General features: G+C 33.5%; 1 protein-coding gene across 4 annotated transcripts in view; it reads right to left on the reverse strand.

The window, feature by feature from the left end:
• The window catches only part of LOC129947596 (diencephalon/mesencephalon homeobox protein 1-A-like), a 147183-nt gene extending 137542 nt beyond the window's left edge, over window positions 1–9641 (reverse strand). For 3 of the 4 annotated variants that reach the window (XM_056058225.1, XM_056058227.1, XM_056058223.1), the window contains exon 1: window positions 8667–9641. In XM_056058225.1, coding sequence (XP_055914200.1) covers window positions 8667–9219 — 553 coding nt within the window. In that variant the 5' untranslated portion in view covers window positions 9220–9641. The remainder of the gene's footprint in view (window positions 1–8666) is intronic. The other variant, XM_056058224.1, reaches the window with a different exon arrangement.
• Between the last annotated feature and the right edge of the window lie 12118 nt (window positions 9642–21759).

Consider the following 21759-nt stretch of genomic DNA (forward strand, 5'->3'; position numbering starts at 1 on the left):
CTTCTTCAAGTGAGGATGAGAAGGAAACTCGAAAACAGAAGACTAAGCATAACCATAAATATATGAGGTAGTACGAAACATTGGCGGAATTTAAAAAAATAAATTGGAGTTGCAAAAGCATTCAAAACCTAAAAAACATTCGGAACGCCGAATTGTTACTAACAAACAAGATCACTGATTTTTTTAAAATGCACAATACTCCATTTGAAAATAATTTAATAGCGTTTGCTTCGGACGGTGCTAGTTTTATGGTGGGAAAACAAAATTCTGTCTCTAATCTTTTCAAAGATGTCATTCCAAATTTATTCATCATGCGGTATGTGTGCCATTCGTTTCATCTCGCCTTGAAATTCCTGCCTGACGAAAAAGAAATTTGTTGTCGCGAAATCTTCTCGCATTTCAGTTGCAGTGCGAAAAGACAAAATGCTTTTAAGGAATTTTAAGCCTTTTACAACGTTAAGCCATATAAAATGCTGCACCCATCGCAAACACGATGGTTGTCCCTGCAAATGGTTATCAAACGACTTATTGAGCTATACCAAGCTTTACTATTGTATTTCTTGTAAAGTTATCTGGAAGATTCTATTAATAAAATTTAATGTGAAAAATATACAGGGTTATTGAAAAACCAACAATGGTTTTATATTTACAACTTTTAGATTTTTCTCAGCGTTTTTTACAAAACTGAACCTTAAAATCGGAAATCGGAAAACGTTAAAATTCATATTTTATTTGATCGAGTTGAACTGACACTTAAGACACTTGCTGATTGTTTTTTTCAAGCGAATATTTAAATGGTTTTACAAATATTTTTTTAAATTGATTTAACTAATGAAGAGAATTCTGGCCCTCAAATTTTCCTTAAATTAGAATCTTCTGGTTTTACCGAAAATGAAAAAATAAATAAAACTCATAAAAAAAACAATGTTTTTTCATACTGAGTCCCCTTTTTGAATTGTTTTTTTTTTGTTTGTATAAATACATATATATGAAAAAATAAACAATAAAATTTTATAAAAATTACATGAAAATCTTAATCACTTTTTTTGGGGAAAATTTTCTTTCAAGTGTTTTGGTCTCAGAAAAGGAGGATTTTGTTTTTGAAAACCTGATGGGAACACTAGATGGAGGAGACCTACAGTTAATATGCCGACTCAACAACTAATTTGAGAAAGCAGTTTTTCATGACAAGATTTCCTCTTGAAGAATTTGTCAATTCCTGGCAAGAGGCAATACCCGTGAATAAAACTTTAGGTGGCACAGGCCACCAGATTACGCTGGTAAAAAAGGTTTTGTACTTGACGCAAATAATTTTTTTTTTAAATAAAGTTTATTATGGTTTTCCAAAAATAGGTACTAATACGGTACGTTTCAAAATAATTATCAGTGTCTTATATATTAAAAAAAACCTTATCAGCTGTAAGTTTCAGTTCAATTTTCTTTATTGAGACTTAAAATTCACAAAATTATTTTTGATTACAATATTTTTTTAATGCTGCCGACTTCATTAATATGTCTGGCTTATACAAGATGTTTAATAAAAGAATAGTTTAAACCTTTTTAAATTAGGATATATGCAATGAATACATACTTCAAGAATGTATTTTATTAATATATTCGTGTGTTTGCTCCCGACACACGTTTACTAGTGGCTCTTAAAGGCCAAACTTAAAACTATAATGACTAGAACTTAAAACTAAATAACAAATGATGCATTCCATATGCAAAGCTACGATTATAAAAAAAATTATTTTCTATCAGTTTATATTTTTTGAATTTGAAATAAATATAGTAAGAGCAGCTACTTAGTTTGAGATATAATTTAATATTAGAACAAAAAACTTTTGATTTATTTAAACAAATACAAATAATGGAAAATTTATTTAATTTAATTCATAGGCTAAAGGAACCAACTATAATTTTAAGTATTATATAAAAAGATACAAAATATGTTTTTATATTTTTTTTCATTATACAAAATAAAAACAATTTTATCGTTAAAGAACGTTCAATGTGGCTTTCTCATAAAAAGGTAAAGTAAGTAAACCATTCATCTGAGTTTCTATTAAATTTCGGGATCTATTATGCAAAAGATCGAATGGAGATTGGTAATACTCGAAGTATGAGCTTTCATTGGTAATATTTTGTCCCATAATCCCTTGATAAGTGGATTTGGATGATTTGTGCACGATTCTAATTTGATTTTTAATAATGTTGTCATATAAATCTTCAAAGGTTTCACTTTTGTTAAATTATACAATGTATAGTCAGAAAGCCATTATTTATCAGGTCTACGATATTTTCCACTACAAAATCGTAAGATTGTTCTTTCAAACTACTCTAATTCTTTTGCTGCCGTTGGAGAAATAGAGAACCAGGTACTAAAACTATACGAGATAATAGGTCATTATTAATGCTTTAACATCAGAATGTTAGTACTATAGGATAGATGCTTTGAAGAAAGTAATTTTTTTAAAATAGCAGTAGCCATTTTCGCTTTGTTTAATACATTCCGCGCATGTTTGTTAAATTTTAACATATTTTGATAGTGAATCCTTAAGTACTTTGTTTCTGTTTTTAATGGAACTATCTTATCATCAATACGCAAGGATAACTTTTTGCTTTCTTTAACAGCCTTTCGGTGCCCTTTTCCATAGGAGTTCCTGAAACTGGTTAGCCCACATTTTTCAGTTTTTATTTCTAATCCCCAAGATTTAAAATATGAGAGTAAACTAGGTAAAGCACTTTGATATAGTTCTAGTTCATTGTTTGGCCTTATAGCAGCAGCAAAAAGTTTTGTGTCGTCTGCGTACAGAAGTGCTCCAGGCTCGGATTCAGAGCTGCAAAAAGGCATGTCATATAAAAATACATTAAATAGTTTTGGTCCAAGTAATGTTCCTTGAGCAACTCCTAAGAGTTCTGGGAAAGGATCTGAAAACTCCGTTCCAATGACAATCGACGCTGTTCTTGTATTAAGAAAACTGGTGATCAATCTTATGAGGGACTTAGGACAGTTCAATCTTATTAACTTTAAGATAAGACCTTTATGCCAAATAGAGTCAAATGCTGCCTCTAAATCAATATCCAGCACAATTGTGCACTTTTTTTTGTCTCAGATTGTGAATAATTTTATCATTAAGCACTAGAAGGCAATGCTCCGTTGAGTGGTTTTTCTTAAACCCAAATTGGGTGTTTGGTACAATATTTGAGTTATCGAGGAAACTATCAAGAGATTCTGCTATAACTTATTCGAACAGTTTTCCTATGTTGGAGAGAAGAGATATTGGTCGAAAATCTTTTATATTTTTGGCGCTATTTTTTTAGCTATAGGCATAATTTTGGAATTTTTCCATGCAGTTGGAAAGTATCCGTTGTTTATACAATGATTAAAGAGACAAGTTAAAGTGAGATCAAGGGATATCGGACATTTCCTTAATACATTGTTTGAAATTTTGTCAAGACCAAATGACTTTTTAAAAACTTTTTAAATTCATTTTAAATGTATTGACTTTTTGATATGCAGTGAAAGGCAAGGAAACTTGGTTACATGCTGTGTTTGATGGTGTAAATGTCGTTAAAGGGTTTTCTAAATGAGTGTTACAAAATGTATCTACTTTTAAAAATACTTCATTATTTGAATTAGCGTACGTGGCCCTGAATGCACTGAGTTTAGCTTCAATATCAACCAGTTCCTGTCCATCGAAATTCAAAACATCCTTGAGAATATCTGACCCAAAGACTTTTTTCCCTGTAATTATATCAATTTCCTTAAAATCATGGGGAGAAGGTCTAATTTTATTCAGACGTGTTCTGAACTCTTGGTCAAAATCATGTTTTACTCTCTCTTTTATTATTTTACTAAGACACTTTTCTCAACAAAAAACACATACCGGTATAAAAGCAATTTTTATTTTTAATACGAATTCGTAGCCTTAAGGTTATAACATTAAGATTTTGAAAAATTTTAATGAATTATAAAAATAATCTTTGAAAACGTGTATTTCCAAGTTTGAGCACATATAGCTAAATTCGGAGTGTGTATATATGCGGAATCAACACAAAAAATTAAAGTAATGAAATCACATTTTCATAACTTCAGATAGAGTAAAATGAAGACCCTTTACCGTAACTAATACGAAAACCAAGCGAGATTCTAAAATGATTGTTAAAACAATATTCTTTTAAGAACTACGTGGCGTTTTTCCCTAGCGCATAAGATCTTTAGTTCTTTATTTAAAAGGAATAGCATTACACAGTAAGATACAATATCTTCTTTATAGCGCAAGCTTTATATATAAATTCAAATTCGTGTGCTACTTTAGGAGTGATTTAACAAAGCAAAATTTGAGAAATGTTAATTATTTAATGATATACATATGTAATTCAAAAACCGTACTCAAAAATTAACTAAAATGTTATTAAAAAACAGTTATTTAAAATTAATAGTATTTGAAAAATAAACAAAAGAATATTTAATTTAATTTAATAGGTACTAATTAAAATATATAACGTCCATCTTAATTAAGTGTCCCTAGGTATTCTTTAAGCCTTAGTTTGAACATGGCTGAGCAGCTTATTAATCTAACAAAACGGGGTAAGGAATTCCATTGACGGTTGGCATTTATGAAAATATGACGCTCAGATATTAAAAAAGTATATCGTTCGGGTATGAGATCACATGATCTCGTACACTGTGGAAAACGGATTATATTGTAAATGTAGGAGGGTTGATGTCCTAAACTTAAAAAGATTTTCTAAAGTGAGGACACATATTGATTTAGCGAAAGATGAAACATGTTCTCTTCTTTTCAGTCCGTAGATATATCGTGCAATACAGTTATAGGCGACATTGAGTTTTCGTTTTTGCTCATAACTACAATTCGAAAATAGTTCACAGCCAAACAGCAATATCGGAATTAGTAATGTTTTTGCGAGAATCATCCTAGTTCTAACTGGTGTTATCTTCTGTGTGACGTAAAGCATTCGGAGACCCCCATATGTTTTACCCAGAATTGATTTTATGTGATTGTCCCAATTAAGCTGCTTGTTAAAAATAATTCCAAGATTTATTGCCGTGTCGACTATTTCAATAGGATTTTCATTTAGAGCAATTTTAGAGAAGCCTGATATATCAATAGGCCTGCGGGATATTATTAAACATTTTGATTTTTTTGGGTTTAAGCAGAGTCCATTTATTTCTGACCAGTGTAAGATTCGATTGAGATTATCATTTAGTTCGCTTATTCCATTCTCTACAAGACCTAAAGGACAACTTTTCCGCAATTGGACATCATCAGCATATATATATCAATAGAGCAGTTTACAAGACATGAGGGAAGCTCATTAATGTACATAACAAAGAGTAGTGGTCCCATAATTGATCCCTGTGGGACACCCCTGCTTAAAGCAAGAAGTCAGAAATACAATCACCAACTGCAACTGCTTGAGATCTACCTTGAAGGTATGAGTTAATCAGCATTTCTGACATTGATGAGAACTTGAACTGCTCTTTAAGTTTTTTGCATAATATACTATGGTTCACAGTATCAAATGCTTTAGAAAAATCTAATAATGTGAGAAAAGCAATGTTGTCACTATCTACCGATTGTCTAATATCTTCTACTACATTTATTAGGGCTGTTGTACAGCTATGCCTTGGACGATAGCCAGACTGGTTTAGGCAAAGTAACCGATTTGTATGAAGAAATTTTCGTATCTGTCCATTCATAATTTTTTCAAATACTTTTGATAAGAAGAGTTCTTGTTCTTGGGAACAGAAACAATTTTTGCATATTTCCAAGAAGTAGGAAAAACACCACTCATAAGAATGGTATTAAACAAGTGCGTTATATACCTAAGAACTTAAGGAAGAATATCCTTTACAAAAACCGGATGTATATTATCGAATCCCACAGAATTTGATTTAATCGATAAAAAACTTTCTAATTCACCAGACTCTTCTACTCTTTCAAAATTGAAATATGAAGATATGAAGTACTTGTTTAGTTCATTACAGTCAATGTTTGTAGTTATGCAGTTTGTTTGCCTTCCAACTCCAATTTCTTTTAGGTTTTTCCAAAGTTTGTGTCGGGCAATAGATGAATCAAGCCTTGGAGCATAAAACCGCTTTTTAGATTCTCTTATTTCATAAATAACCTTATTCCTCAAAGCCTTGTAAACATTTAATATCGCATTTGATCGAAAACGTTTCCAACCCTTATATGCCTTATTTCTCTTTATTATTAATGTTTGTATGCAGTTCGTAAACCAAGGTTGACCCTTTGATCGTTAAGTCTTTGTTTTAATTTTGACATGAGTATTAAAAAGATGAACTATATTGTCTTGTATAAAAGCGGTTTGATCATCTACTGAGGTCATTCCATACACTCTAAACCATTGAACTATCTCAAATCTCCTTCAAGGTGAGTTAAATTTATGTTCTTGAAATCACGATAGCTATCGTGATTAACTATTGGCTCACATTGGAAAGTAATGTGGATAAGGTCATGACGAGAAAAGCATGAAGCAGAAAGCTGGCTGAAATGTAGCAATTTATATAAATGACTTACAAAAAATATATCAAGTAGGGTACAACTATCTTTCGTAAAGTGAGTAGGTATTGATGTATTAACTGGGTAAAGATTTAGCATTTGCATACTCTCAACAAGGTTCGAATCTACGAGTAGGTTACTGTTGAAGTCTCCAGCGACTATTACTAGTGGCGAAACGTATGAAAGTTCCTCTAACACCGCTATAAGTGGGCTTGTGTCAATGTTCCGATTCGGTCTATATACTGTTCCTAAGAGAATATTGTTTTCCTTACAAGTTATGTTTACAAACAAGTAATCAATTTCACTATCGGAGCGTGACTCAACAATTACTCTACAATCCAAAATTCTTCGAACATATATGGCAACGCCACCCCCAACAGATCGAAAAAAATTATAATTTCTCTTCTTCTTATCTTCAGATCTAAACCAAGTTTCTGACACACAGATCACAATTCATCTAACTTATTGCATAAACTTGTGCATTTATATGGCAAACTTGTAAGCCTTTTTGCTGATTACATATTATATTTAAAATTGAACGCGTGTTACCATTTTTATTCGTGTCAATGAAATCCCTGTTTGTATACATTTTAGGACCAACCATTAATATTAAATAATAATAGAAAGTGCCCAAAATGTGCACACTGTCTGCTAGCGACAACAAGCTGCAAAAACCCTTTTCGAACAAAACCTAACTAACCCGGACACACAAATCAAGATGGATGAATATTTAAGTAAATGTTTAAAAATATCTCTAAAAATAAAATTAAATAAATACAAATTAATTAATAAGTGTTTAAAATTAAAAATGTAAAAAAGTAATGAAAGAGTAATTTATAGAATATATAGATTTCAGCAAAAGCTGGGTCCATCATTTGTATTGACATCAGTTGAGTCGGTTTCCTTATTTTTTTCGATTTTGTTGACATCATTTAAATGTTGTTGTTATTTGTTTTTTTTTACGTGATGGCAAGAGCATTATGTATTTCTTGTATCCCTTTTCAGAGATATGTATTAAAAAAAAACGAGATCTAATACAAAAACTTATGAGTCGAGATTCAAATTCGGGACAACATATTCTTTTGGAAAAGTGTTGTGCAAACCACAATGCATACAGAAACATTAATTTTACTGACCAGTGTTGTTCCTATTTTTCTAAGAAATATAATTTTTCAGTATTAAGCTTAGAACTTTTTAAATTCAGTCAAGTTAATATTAATAACATTTGTTGGAAGGACTTTCTGTTTTTGTCTAAAACATTAAGAATTTTTGTTTGACTAGTAAAAAATATAAAGTTATTATATTACATTTCCCATTAAAAAGGTTTAAAAATAAAATTACTTAAGACCTTATGCAAGTTGCTTTAGAATACAAAAAAAATGACTACCTAATGCGGATTATTTTAAGTTATGGTATTTACTTCAGGCAAATAACATAAATAAGTTTAGGTAGGTTCTATACGATTTTGCCGTCGGCGGGTGAATTGAAATATATTTCAAGGCAGAAATGTAGGTAAGTACCTCTGTTTTTGTGTTTAGTTCAGCAAACCTTAAATCCTTTTTTGCAATGGTAGGTTATACATAGATATAAAAAATAAGTTAATATATTTATGAAGTTTTAAACACATTTCATGTAAATTAATATCTATTGAGGAAAGTATCAATGATGATCATAAGTAGATATAATTTTACTAAACCCATTAAGTATAAATAAATATAGGTAACTACCTATAAATATTTGTATCTAGGTATAAATATTCTGGTTAAGAGAGATAGTCGCCTAAGTAGGTAATTACTAATTCAAAAGATAGCAGAACTCAACATCACAAGCAATAACCGAAATTGAAAACAAACGAAATTCCACACACAATTAATTTTCAATTTCACAAAAACCACTTCCTACATTCACAACTAAGTTAGGTAGGTATACAAACAAAACATACATACAAGTATGTTTATTTATTAAGGTGTCTATATATATATTTATATATACCAAAATATATGTATCTACTCTTTTGCTCCTAAAAACAAAGCAAAACAAAACGAAACCACAGACAACAAACGTTGTTAAACCAAAAAACAAAAAAACAAAAAAAAAAACATACATAAGACTCACCCCCACCTTGTTGATGCAACAAATGATGATGATGATGCCCGCTAACACCGCCCGCACCCGCCATTGATGCACCATTAGCATTAACACCACTGCCCCCATTTACAACGCCACCCCCCGCAGCACTTATATTGTGAGGCAAAAAGGCAGCAGCAACCGCTGCATGTGCATTGAAGTATGCCATCCGAGATGCGGCAGCCATTGTCATCTGATGATGTCGATCGGCCGTGAAGGGCGTTTGTCCAACATTCGGATATAAGCTCGGTGTAACGGCCGAAACAGCTGCTGCAGCTGCAACTGCTGCTGCCGCCGCTGTGGCTGTGGCTGCAGTCTTTGTCGTCGAAGCCGATGTTGACGAAGGTGACATACAGGATGCTGATGAGTTCGGTGCCTTTGTTGATAATAAACTTCCATTAGCTTCTTCATTTTTGCTGATGCTGATGCTGTTGCCACTGCTGATGTTGTTATTGTTGTTCCTCGCAGCCACTGCGGCTGCCACCGCCGAATCACTTAATCCTAAGAGTTCCTGTATCGCGAATGGGGATCGTTGTGGCATTGCGCCACCGACCACCAAAAATCCTTAAATCTATTACTTTTTTCTCTTCTCTGATTCCGAGTCGGCAAATATAGATACTTATAACTGAGCTTATTTAATAAGTGTAGATACACCGTTATTAAATACTTTCTGATTAATTTATTGACACCATGGAGCAACTGTCACTTAAATCTTAGCAGATATCGATAATTCTTGCAGATAATAGATATTTGTTGAAGAAACAACAACAAAAGCACAACACAACAGCGTTCAAATCGCGTCCTAATACGCAAACCGGTTTTGAGCGATTGTCACTGGCAGCAACTTGTTCACATTTGATAGCCATCAAATCGTCTTCATCGGGTTAGTTCCACATATAATATAATTTGATATCAATCGGCGGCGTTAAAAAACACAAACGACAAACGACACACGACGATGACGACGACGATTACGACGACCACCGTCAGCGAGTTCGACGAAAAAAAATCGAAATTCGTAGATTTGTAGTCGGAAAAGCACCAAAGAACTTTGAATCGGAACGTAAGTATTTTGAGACCCACCTTACCGTTACCGGAACGAGAGGAGAGGCGCACCTTTGCTGCTCGCTGGCAATTCCATTCCAACCGACTTTGATATTGAAATGGATAAAAAGAGGGCGTGGCCACTTGTTGTACGCAGTAGTCTTCATCATAAATCAAATTGGAATCTGGAAGCTAGGCTATCGCACATTTTATATAGCTGTGCTGTTTTTCTGCGCACTCCAAGTTGCGTTGGCTCTGGCTTCCAACTGTACTCTCTCCGTTCCACTTTCCAGTTGTTCAGAAAATTAAAGAAGTGTTAGTGCCCTCACGCACACACGCCCATATGAAACATGCTTGTAGTTGTGGACATTTGAAATAGTGTGAGTAATTTGTCGGTCTCCCTCTTGCCTTAAGGTTTCTTGTTTCTTTCTTTTTTGTTTTAATGGAGGACGCCAATAATCATGATGGGAAATAATGGTCGACTTAAATCGTAGACAAAAGTCGTCGTTGCCTTCTCCTTCTTCCGCTCCCCGACAATCTGATCTAAGTTGTTGTTGTTTTTCCGTTCGTTCTGATAAATTTGCATCATTTTCAGTTTCGCCTAGTACGGTATAACGGTACAGAAGCCAACTAAATGAAAGTGGGTGATGCGATGATGGTTGGTAACGGTGGTGGTGATGGTTCTGGTTCTGGTGCTGGTGATGGAAATGGAAATGGAGAGAAATAGCAATCCTTTAGCAGGATCCTTAGTTGACATGTGTTAATTTCCAAACGGTAATTAGTCAATTGAATTGGATGCTCCTACCACGATGGGTACATATATAGCTGCGTGTGTACGGTACATCTCTAACATTGCTGATGAGATTTCGGGGATCGGGAGTCCGACCAGCTTGGTTCCTATATATGATATATGTACCTACATAGATATGTAGGTAATGGAGGACACCTGCATAGTGTAGGTTTATGTTTATAACTCAACAAGGAATGGGCTAGTAGTTATAAAGGTACCTACACAAATTCGACATGGGGAAAATATAGGAATGAATGATTTTTCTATAATTAACTACTATACCTTCCTACCTATAGGGAAAATCGTTTCGAATAAATTATGGGAAATAACTGCGCCGACTGTCTGTAGCATTTCATTTTATACGTTCGTTGTTGGTTGCATTGGATTTCCGCCACATCCGGAAGGAAGTCAAGAAGTTCTTGCTTAAATGAAGGTACCTATGATGTTAAGGGAATACAGGAAGATATAGGTTACAGGCAGAATCATTTTCATCTAATTGATTATTATTAAAAATATGTTTCAATATAGTGTTGTCTTAGGTAAAGTAGAAAAATTATACTTTACTAATACTTATACACTTTATACTTTATTTCTTACTTGCTTTTACCCGTGACTTCGTCTGCATTAGATAGTTTTTTTTGTATAGTAGTATGAAAAAACCTGAGCTGAACTTTTTTGTACCTACGTATGTTTGAATTGTGCCGAGATGGGATGAGGCCATATTAGGTGTGATTGTCATAGGTCAGGTTAATACATTTTAAGAAGAAGATAGGTTACTGCAATTCATTTTTATATATACGAAATTTTGTTTTTCTTCCTTGGCCAGAACGTACAGATTTTGTGGGTTTGAGACTTGTGACCATGCTACATATAATTTTCCATTTGCAATTTTCCATGAGAAAAACAGTTTTTTATTCAAATTTACACCTGAAACTTTCAGCGTTTGCCCCTGAGTTTTATTTATTGTTATTGCAAATGCTGCTTTCAGAGGAAACTGCACTCTTTTAAACTGAAGCGGCAAATCGGTTGATATTATCGGAATGCGGGGAATTAAAACATTTTCCCTTTTGCTATTCCAGACATGATTTAAGCTTTTATAATATTTCGTCCTAAGTGAGTAATCTGTAGCAGTGTACCATTACATAACTTTGGTGCGTCAAGATTACTCATTTAGAGGACTGGAACATCAACCTTTAATCTCAACTTGTGAGACGGCACCCATAATAATACCAAAGAATTAAGAAACTCTGGGTCTGGGGTACGATGTTACTTGCTCCACGTCCGACATAATTTCTCATTAGTTGGAGATAAAATTGCCCTCTTAAACAATCACTCCCGATTACCCATATTTATAGGCAGACATTAATTTTTAATTCATCTATGCTACAGACAATTTTACAGAATTCATGAATCAACGTTATCGAGCCGTTTTAGTCTGTTGCCATACAATCTTCTCTGATTTTTAGAAGAGTAGCGCAATATTGTCCTGCTTGAGAATCATTGTATAGCTGTACTGTACAGACAAAAGTTTAATACATGCACCCATAACACAGATGCTTTCAAACATGCCTTTATTTTATCTGTCTAAAGTAGCCAGCTAAGGGAAAAAAATATCTTCATACCAAATTTCATGCTATTTGGTTCAGTAGATTAGGCGTGATTGAGTAACAGACAGACAGAGTTACTTTCGCATTTATAAAATTAGTATAGATGCAAATTTGGTAGCAACAAATATCGATCCTTGCATATTAATATCATCTATTTTTATATTTAAACAAATAAGGAGACAATTGTTTTATTTACAATCGTTAGAAACATATCTTTATTATGATTTTTATGTATTAGAAGATAATTTATTTCGTATCCAAATTTGGTATAGTAACAAATATCGATCCTTGCATATTAATATCATATATTTTTTTTATCTACAATTTAGAAGACACTCTTAAGCAAACTCTACAGCTAGATCTAGTGGCAAATGCCCATCAAAATAAAATAAGTTAACAAGTTGTGTAAATAAATAAATTAGGTCGCGCAACAGTCCATTAAGAGCCTAGTCACTTACAACTCTCAACCATTTCTCTGTGCTTGTAATTGCAGGAATGGAGGGGACCTACAGTTTAAATGCCGAATCCGAACGGCTTATTTGAGAAAGCACTTTTCATGACAAGAATTACTCTTGGATATAATTTGTCAATTCTTCGAAAGAGGCAGTACCCGGGAATAAAACCTTAGGTGGCACGGGCAGAGATCGAACTCATGACCTTTCCCATGACAGTCCAACTCACTATAACCTTCACGCTACGGCTACAACAAGTTTGTTTTTATATTAAGTAATTAAGGGCAATAAATTTTCAACCTAAAGATGATCGTATCCAAAAAGCCATGATCTTTTAACATTTTGCAGAAAAGAAGACAAAACTCTAAGACTTCTAACGATGAAAGGCAATTTGTAAAAAACTGAGGTAGGTATAAACTATTCTAAAAAATCTTCGAAATTGTGTTCTATTAATAAGAAGGGATTTTTATAAGGGGATTTAACAGTTATTCCATACTGAATTGTAGAATGAACAATACCCAAGTAAATCATAACTAGTATTTTTTGTTAGCAATACAAGCCAAGAGTATAAAACCGTCTAGAACATCATAAGAAGAATTTTTTAGAGATTCATAAGAGAGAGTATCAGACCGATTCATTTTACTATGAAGTAAGACCCCAAGTTATTTAAAGGTCGTTACAAACTCAATCTGAAAGCAGTGAGCTGAACAGAACTCAATACAACAAACACTATTACAATCACAGTTAATGTCGACTCTCTGGACTGTGCTTTTACATTAGGCGAGTTGGAGAAATAAAAAGTTTTATTAACACGAAACAAATTGGAAAGGAACTTAAACTTTACTTTAATAATGCATAGATTAAGTTATATTCGCAAATTTGTAAAAATATGTAAAACTTGAATTAAAATCAATTATGTACGTAGCTAATGTACATTTTACAAGCTACACTATAAATGAGGTATTGTATCTTAAAGTGTAAGCTAATCAAGAAAATAAATAAATACTAAAAAAATACTATTAAAACACTGAATTTACAAGCGGACTTCTTGCTTACTTACTTACTTACTTAAGGTGGCGCTACAGTTTGGGCGGACCTGGGCCTCAACCAACATGCGTCTCCAGCCAGCTCGGTCCCTAGCTAGCTGTCTCCAGTTTCGCACGCCAAGTTGGTTGAGGTCCTCTCCCACCTGGGTGCGCCACCTGAGTCGCGGTCTTCCTCTACTGCGCCGTCCCTCGGGATTGGATTCGAAGACCTTCCGGGTTGGAGCGTTGATGTCCATGCGCTCTACATGACCTAGCCATCTAAGCCGTTGGACTATGATTCTGCTAACTAGGTCAGTGTCGCTGTACAGCCCGTACAGCTCGTCGTTATATCTTCTCCTCCGTTCTCCATCTATGCGTACGGTACCAAAAATCACCCGAAAATTTTTTCTCTCGAAGCATCCTAAGACGCTCTCATCTTTCTTTGACAGGGTCCAGGCCTCAGGGCCATAAATGAGAACCGGGATGATGAGTGTCTCATAGATGGTGATTTTAGATGCTCGAGAGAGGACTTTACTTCTCAATTGCCTTCTAAGTCCAAAGAAGCAGCGATTTGCAAGAGTTATTCTTCGTTTGATTTCAGCGCTGGTGTCATTGTGTCTGTTTATAGCTGTTTATAGCTGTGCGTAGACAAAGTCTTTAACTACCTCAAAGTTATAGCTGTCCATGGTGACGTTTTGTTAAGCACGTCGTTGTTCAATGTCCTTTTTTGTTGCATGCAGCGTGCATTCTCCATCCTCATTCTGCACAAACGGATAAGTTTGACAGGGATGCCAAAACTAGACATTGCTCTGTAGAGCTCTTCCCTATAGATGCCATACGCGGCTTTAAAATCGATAAAGAGATGGTGGGTATCGATTTGAAGCTCCTTTTCCAAGATCTGCCGTAGTGTGAATATTTTGGACTTCTTGCTTAATGTTTTTAAAATAAAAAGAGTATGGCCATAAAAGCGATACAAGATCAAAAAAGTTGGTGTCGAGAGTGGCAAGATCTAGCTCAGGAATGTCAAATTAATTCTAATTTACCCATGGAGGATTTAACATCGTGTATGAAGTCATTTCAAAGGTTGATGAGAAATGTAGAGCTGAAGCGTCTTATTCCTTGTACAGAACAGCTTAAAGCAGATTAAATCATAACCTTGCAGAAAACAACTATTTTAGGGATTCCAATAATGTCCATGTGATTTCTATGATGGTCAGACTACGTAGTAAACTAATAGACTTACATTTCATTCCACACAGACCTGATTTAGCCCTAGAGTGTAATATGAATGTGCTTAGATATAGAACTGCTATAATGAACGAAGAGTTCTGATATAGTGTTTAATTATTATTATTATACTTATAATTTTAAATCTTTCATGAACTTTATATTAGAAAAACAAAAACTTTTTTAATATTGAAAATAAATTATATTGAGGGCATTTTACATAAATTGTGTTTCGTTGTCAACGTGCAGACGGCAATCGCCATGCTATAATGATATTTGTAAGCATTTTTGTATTTTTGTAAGCATTTTGTGTGTAACGTAAATTTTACTTTAATTCAATAAAATCTGTATCTATCTATCTAGTTAATGTCAGACATTTAGCTAAGCAGGGATCTACAACCATAAGAAAGGCAGTAATTCTTCCTTTGAAATTCTGGCTGAAATTAAAATTGATGAAAATCAGGAAAAGCAATGTTACCCAAAACTGAACTTTGCAGAACGCCTATACTTACATGTATCAGATAAATTGCTCAAGCTGCCTTCAGTCTAACTTGTTGATTTCTATTAGAAAGATAGAAATCTAACCAATTATATAGATGAAGTTTTCATAAATTTAGCTACAAAATTTAAGCAACGCATCTTCATCTTGATTGAGCTCGGAATGGTTATCGGGCATCACTAAAGAATTTGTTTTTGTTTAAAAATTCCAAAATTCTTCTTCTTTTCACCTTTTTCAAAAATGTTTGAACAAAACAAAGAAATTAGTGTTTAATTATTCATAATTTAAGTTTTAGACTTTTTGTGAAGAGGAATTACCTCAGCAATTTTAAGCAAACTTGGAATCACACCGCCGTTCACACTTATATTAAAGGTATTTGCCAGAACATCCACAAGCATAAGCATTTGTTTTTAAATTATACTGGAACAGTTAAAATTGGTAACAGAACTAAATTTGTTTAAATTTTTGTATGATGAAAAGCACTTCACGGGGACATCTAGGAGAATAAAAAAGACTTTCTATATAAATATTTTCGTTACCTAAATCTTCACTAAGCAAATCGGCATTTCATTGCTAAAAACCTTTTTCGAAACATTTTCAGCTATAGAAATTAAAAAAAATATTGAAACGATTACCTATTTCAGTATTATCTATACTTCTTATTCCGCATTACTAAAGGTTTTTCAGATTTTAAACCATTATTTTATCTTTAATAAATTTAACCTCAAGGGTCAAGTATCTTTGCTTAATTCGATTTTATTTATCTCTCGGAGACTCGCTTAACATCGAACGTTAAAAAATAGGATGTAAAAATTAATAATTATGTTATTAAGTCCAATAGAAGAAAGATATTCAAAACCATGCAGTCATATTGGAATTTTGAAGGAATCTATCTTATTGGCCGGTGATAAAAGTATATTTGGAAAACAAAACTGCGAATTTAATTCCTTCCACTCGCCAACATACTAGGCATCTAATTTTAACAAAATACCAGACGTTTTAGACTTTTTTGTATTTAAAGGTATCAAAGAAAAATCATAAAAGTGTCGATGGTGATAACGATTTATCGTGAGATTATATTTGAATAATTTTTTCACTGAGTGAAGCGGAAATAATTTAAAAAAGTAATTGGATTGCGGATGCTTCTACTTAATGTTAGTTTAGATCTCAATAACTTATGAAAATAAATAAAAGTAAATGGATTGGAAACCTGAAACAAAAAATCGATCTTTTTGCTGCACTTTAAAGAATTTCCAAAAATGATTCCATACAGCAGACCTAGAAAACTATCGATGATATTGAAAATTTCAAACACCGAAATGTTGGGGACAAATATATATTTTTTACTGATTTTTTAAACTTTGCAAAAATAACTTTTTAACAAGTATAGAAATCAGCATATTTTTTTTTAAATAATTTAACGTAAGAAACCTAAAAAAAGAACACAAAGTTTAGTTAGCTTAGACCTCAATAACTTCTGACCAGGGAAAAAAGTAATGTAATGTTTTGCAAATACCCGAAAAAGTTCGCAGAATTAAAGCACTCTTTAGGTATCCTGAATCAGCCGTAATCATGGCTTGTGTAGTTTTTCAATGCTATTGGAGTTCCTTTTCTGTACGTTGAAATAAATATCATTTGATTTGTTTTGAAAAATACTGTTTTTTTAGGATTCAAAATGGAATCTTTTATTAGAAAAGTTGAATTAAAGTTTTCTTAATAGTAAATGTTTGCAATCCGTACAAACAATCTGTTTTACAGCATATAATATAACAATTTAATATAATAGAATTAACCTTTATGGTAGGGACTTTATTTTAAAGTATGGTTATATCTCAAAAATGTGTTATGATTTATGAATAATAAATGTTACAAAATTGATAAGTCGTTATAGTTATGAGTCGTACTTCTGAGCCCCCCTTGACTGTGGGGGCATATATCTACGAGTATATATTTAACAGTTGACGTTTAGAAAACGTTTTCAACTTCAAATTTATAAACTATAATACCCGTGTTTTGTTGGAAAATATATCAATAGTAAAGTAGGATTTAACACAAATAATAAAAACAATATCCGCAGTACGAATACTACCGATAAAAGTTAAAGTATTACCTTACTACAGATGGGTTTCTGATATTTATACGAGTCTCGAATGGATCTTATGTGATTTCAAATGTTGGTACGATTGATATCGCATTTGTACTTCGTTGAGTAATTGTGTATTTGGAATCATGTGCTTTCCATTGGGGGAAAAAACAATCTGATACTGTTGATATTATTAAGTTTTGTTAATGAAAAAGGACTAACTGGGCTTATTTTGCAAGAGAAAACAATAGAAAAGATAATTAAGTTTTGTTATGTTTCCACCTCATATCTATCTCAGTTTAGATTAAATAAATCTTTTTGGTGTTTAAACCACATAAGAAGATTTAACAATGATCAAATTTGACAGCACTTTCTAAAATGCAAATGGTGTTTCGAAGTTTCTTATGAAGTGCAGGTGAGATTGTTTGAATCGTGTTAAACAATGAAGAACTGAATAGTTCAGCACCATATACGAATATGCTACCTACGATATGAAACCAACTCATTCACACTGGTTTTTTTCACACATTTTGACTCGATCCTGGTCGGGAAATCAAGCTCATTTCAACTTGATTCAGGTATATAAAGAATTTAGAATTGAGCTTCAAGCTCGCTTCAACACCACATGTTAATGTACCTAGTAGTCTACGAACAAACCCCCTTCTTGAAGTGTTTATTTTATGTCAAATTGTTTGGTTAAAACGCTGAAATCGATTATCACTTTACACAGACGTATTTTTTTGATTTTGATTGTCAACTATTAAAAATCAGCTTACCCGATTTCACCCCTGGTCTGACTTTATCTGTTTCTTTTTTTTTAGTTTTTGATAAATTATTCTGGCAAATATTCAATTGTTTAAACATTCAAATATAAACACTGGACTTCTGCAGATCATTTTTTGGCAATTTCTCACTGTACTATATATGGAATAGCAAAAAAACATGGATCATATTGAAGCTTTTTTATGCTGAATTAATAATGGGAAAACAAATATTTTTGTTGTGGAGTGGTTGCAGGGGACAGCATGATGCCTCAAGTTGCCCCCATGTTTAGAGTTTCACTGATAAATGGAGGTAAGTCATTGGGAATTACATAATTTACATGTGACTTTGTTTATAACAAACTGTTGGGGCCTAATTCGTTTTTTTTTTTTGAAGAAGTAAAATAAACTTACTTTGGGCCACTTTATTGATACGAGTATAATACTAGCGGATCTCACACATTGCATAACAATGAGTAATTGAGTTGTTATTCGGTTCGGTCATTTTAGATTTTGCTGGTTATGATAAGAAATGATTACAATTAGAGCTCAGTGTGTGCCGGATGCAATGAGAAATCATAATGACAGATGTCAAAAACGTTCCATTCCACATTCTCGATGTGCCATTTAAGAAATAATCTCTATACTTGAAAATAAGCCCAAAATTGAGCTCAAGGGTAAACTGATAAGCATTCCTGGAAGTGCGTGTACTACGGCAGAATCGTTTAAGGGGCGGAAAGCAACTGGCTAATTCCTGGCAGCATTTTTGTCAATGTCAAACATGTGATCATTCTTTAAAAGGTGATCTGTGATACACATACCGAGTACTGACAGTTGATTAGTTTCCTGGATACAAGTGCTCCCTCATAGATAGTGTGGGTGTGTTACGCTTTAACGACAGGAGACAGCATTGAGTTTTTGAAGTATTAAATTCTACACGGTATTTGATTCCTCATTGAACAATGCCGTTGAAGCTCCACACCCGAAGGACAAGGATGTGAATCTAGAGAATACTGTCGCGGTCGTCAGCGAAACAGTTAAATGGATTAGAAGTAGCAGACAAAAGATCATTTATGAATGTAAGGAAGAGAGTCGGAGACAAAACGGAGCCCTGGGGGACACCAGCATTTATTTAATGAATTTCAGACTTGAAACCATCCAATACAACTTGTATTAAACGGTTGTAAAGGTAATTTGTAATCCAACGAAAAAGAGATTCATCAATACCAAAAACACGCAGTTTTGATAAGAGAGCTTGGTGCCAACCTCTATCAAAAGCTTTTGAAATATCAAGTGCAATAATCTTACTTTCTTCAAAACGGTGTAAAAATTTGTTCAACTGTTCGGTGAGATAAACCATGAGATCACAGTGGACATATTGCTACGAAGGTCAAATTGTCGGTCAAGAAGCTTCCGTTCTTCGACATATTTCTTGAGCTGATAATTAATCAGCGTTTCAATGACCTTGGAAAGAAGGGACTTAAGTGCTATTGGACGATAGTTAGAGGGAGAGGAGGATTCGTTATTTTTAGTGATTGGCTGGACAAATGCTATTTTCCATCCGCTCGGAAAGAGACCTGTAGAGTAGGAAAGATGGAAAAGCTTATGCAGTGGGTTTACCAGCGTTGAAGAACACCTCTTCAGAGCATCTTTGTTTTTGTTATTATCTGTATAACAAAATTTATTTGAAGTCGATGTCACCACTGGTTCTTGAGATCTGGAAGACCAAAAAAGCTTACGAAAGTACAGGACTGAACCCAAGATTTCTAGCATGACAGTTCTAAACACTTACCATCACGCCAATGGGTTAAACAAGAAAAGTTAAGGACATTTAAAGTTCGTGTTTTCTAGCAGTACATATGCTTTGTCGGGCGAGGGGATATGTTAACACTAAAAGTCATCAGATGGATGTTTCGTAAGCTTTGTTCAGGTGTGATACACTTAAACATTTAAAACCTATAACAGAATAGGCACCCCAAACATTTAAAGATTTTTGCTTGAATCACCCTGTCACAGCTCTGAGGTGTGAACCCGGTCATATTTTATTCTCTCGGACTGGTTTTGATTTAGGTCAATGGTTCTTCTTTCCTTTCAATAATGGCATCTAAAAAATCATAATCTAAAGAGAACACGTCAAAATATTTTCCCAACAATCGTTCGGATATTTGCACGCAAAGCACTAAGCAAATAGGAACAAACCCTCAAAAGGAATGGCTAAAATAAACCGGAATGCTTCTTTTCAATACGTATATATACCTTACATATATGCAAATACGTATGGTGGCTGATGGAACATCCTTTTTCAAAAGAATTTCACAGAAATCGGACAAATTCAAGTAAAAAAAAGGCTCCAAAAGAATTTTTGCATTCATTTTGGATTAAAAAAATTGTCTATAGATATACGTTTGTATATGTACGAGTATAATATTTGAAAGTAACCCACATCCACATATTGTACTCATTCAATAATGTTGTGATGGAATTTCAGTATCAGTACTCCAATACCTTACGAAAAGTGTGTTGATAGATTTAATAGAGCCTAAATTCAAACAATACCTAAATTAAATTTGTGAAATACCTTCGAAGTATCATATTTCATTTTTTTACTAAACATAGGTATATTTAAATTCCAAATTGGAAAATCATAACAAAAACTCCCATCGAGTAACGTCTCTCCAATAATGGAATAACCATCACCTCATATCACGGCCGGCTAACGTGTGTTGGTATTGACGTTTGTTTTTCACTTTGATTTCTATTGAATTCAGCAAAATGTTTATATTTTTCATCTTCTGCCAAAGGAAATCCAATTGTGTTTGGTCTTTATATAAAAACAACGAAAACCTCCACAGAACACAATCATCGGGATCATATTACAAATTACTCTCGTTGCTTGATACCGAGGCCGAGACCAAAGACGATCGAAGACTGAGAATTTCAATTCCAAGACATTCAGAGGGCTTTGCTCTAATTCTAATAGAGACGTCAAAACCAATGTTAACTGTTTTGTTGTTGTCATGATTTTTCCTATTTTAATTGCTTAATTGAGTTCTTGCTGAATTTTTTAAGTGGATTTTTCTGTTGTTGATGTACCTAGTTGGTACGAGTATTAACCCATACACGATATACACATCAGCATACCTATAGGAGGATACTTAGATACCGTCCCCAGTAGGGCATCATTGACAGGTAAATTAATCATTTTAAACGCTTAAGTGACATGACTGAGCCTTGTAGTGTTGAGTTTGTGTAGCCCATCGTCGAGGTTGAGGTGTCTTACGTTGAATAGAACGATAATGGGCGAAATGTATAAAATTTGCTGCCAGCACTAGTATCAATGCTGTATGCTGATGCTTGGGTAGAATACGCTCTCATTTTCAATTATGTTCTTAGGATTAAATAATTTAATTGGATGAATGAAGTTGTAATTATTATGATGTTAACACTTACATATTTTTATTTTTTTTTTTTGTACTCTAAGGCGATGTGATATGTAAACTTAATGAGAATCTTGTTAACATCAAATGTCGTATAATTAATCTACACAAGAACTACGAGAACTCGTAAGATGTCAAATAAATGCAAAGAGTTTA

The sequence above is a fragment of the Eupeodes corollae genome, chromosome 2 (assembly GCF_945859685.1).
Source record: "Eupeodes corollae chromosome 2, idEupCoro1.1, whole genome shotgun sequence".
Taxonomy (NCBI): Eukaryota; Metazoa; Arthropoda; class Insecta; order Diptera; family Syrphidae; genus Eupeodes; species Eupeodes corollae.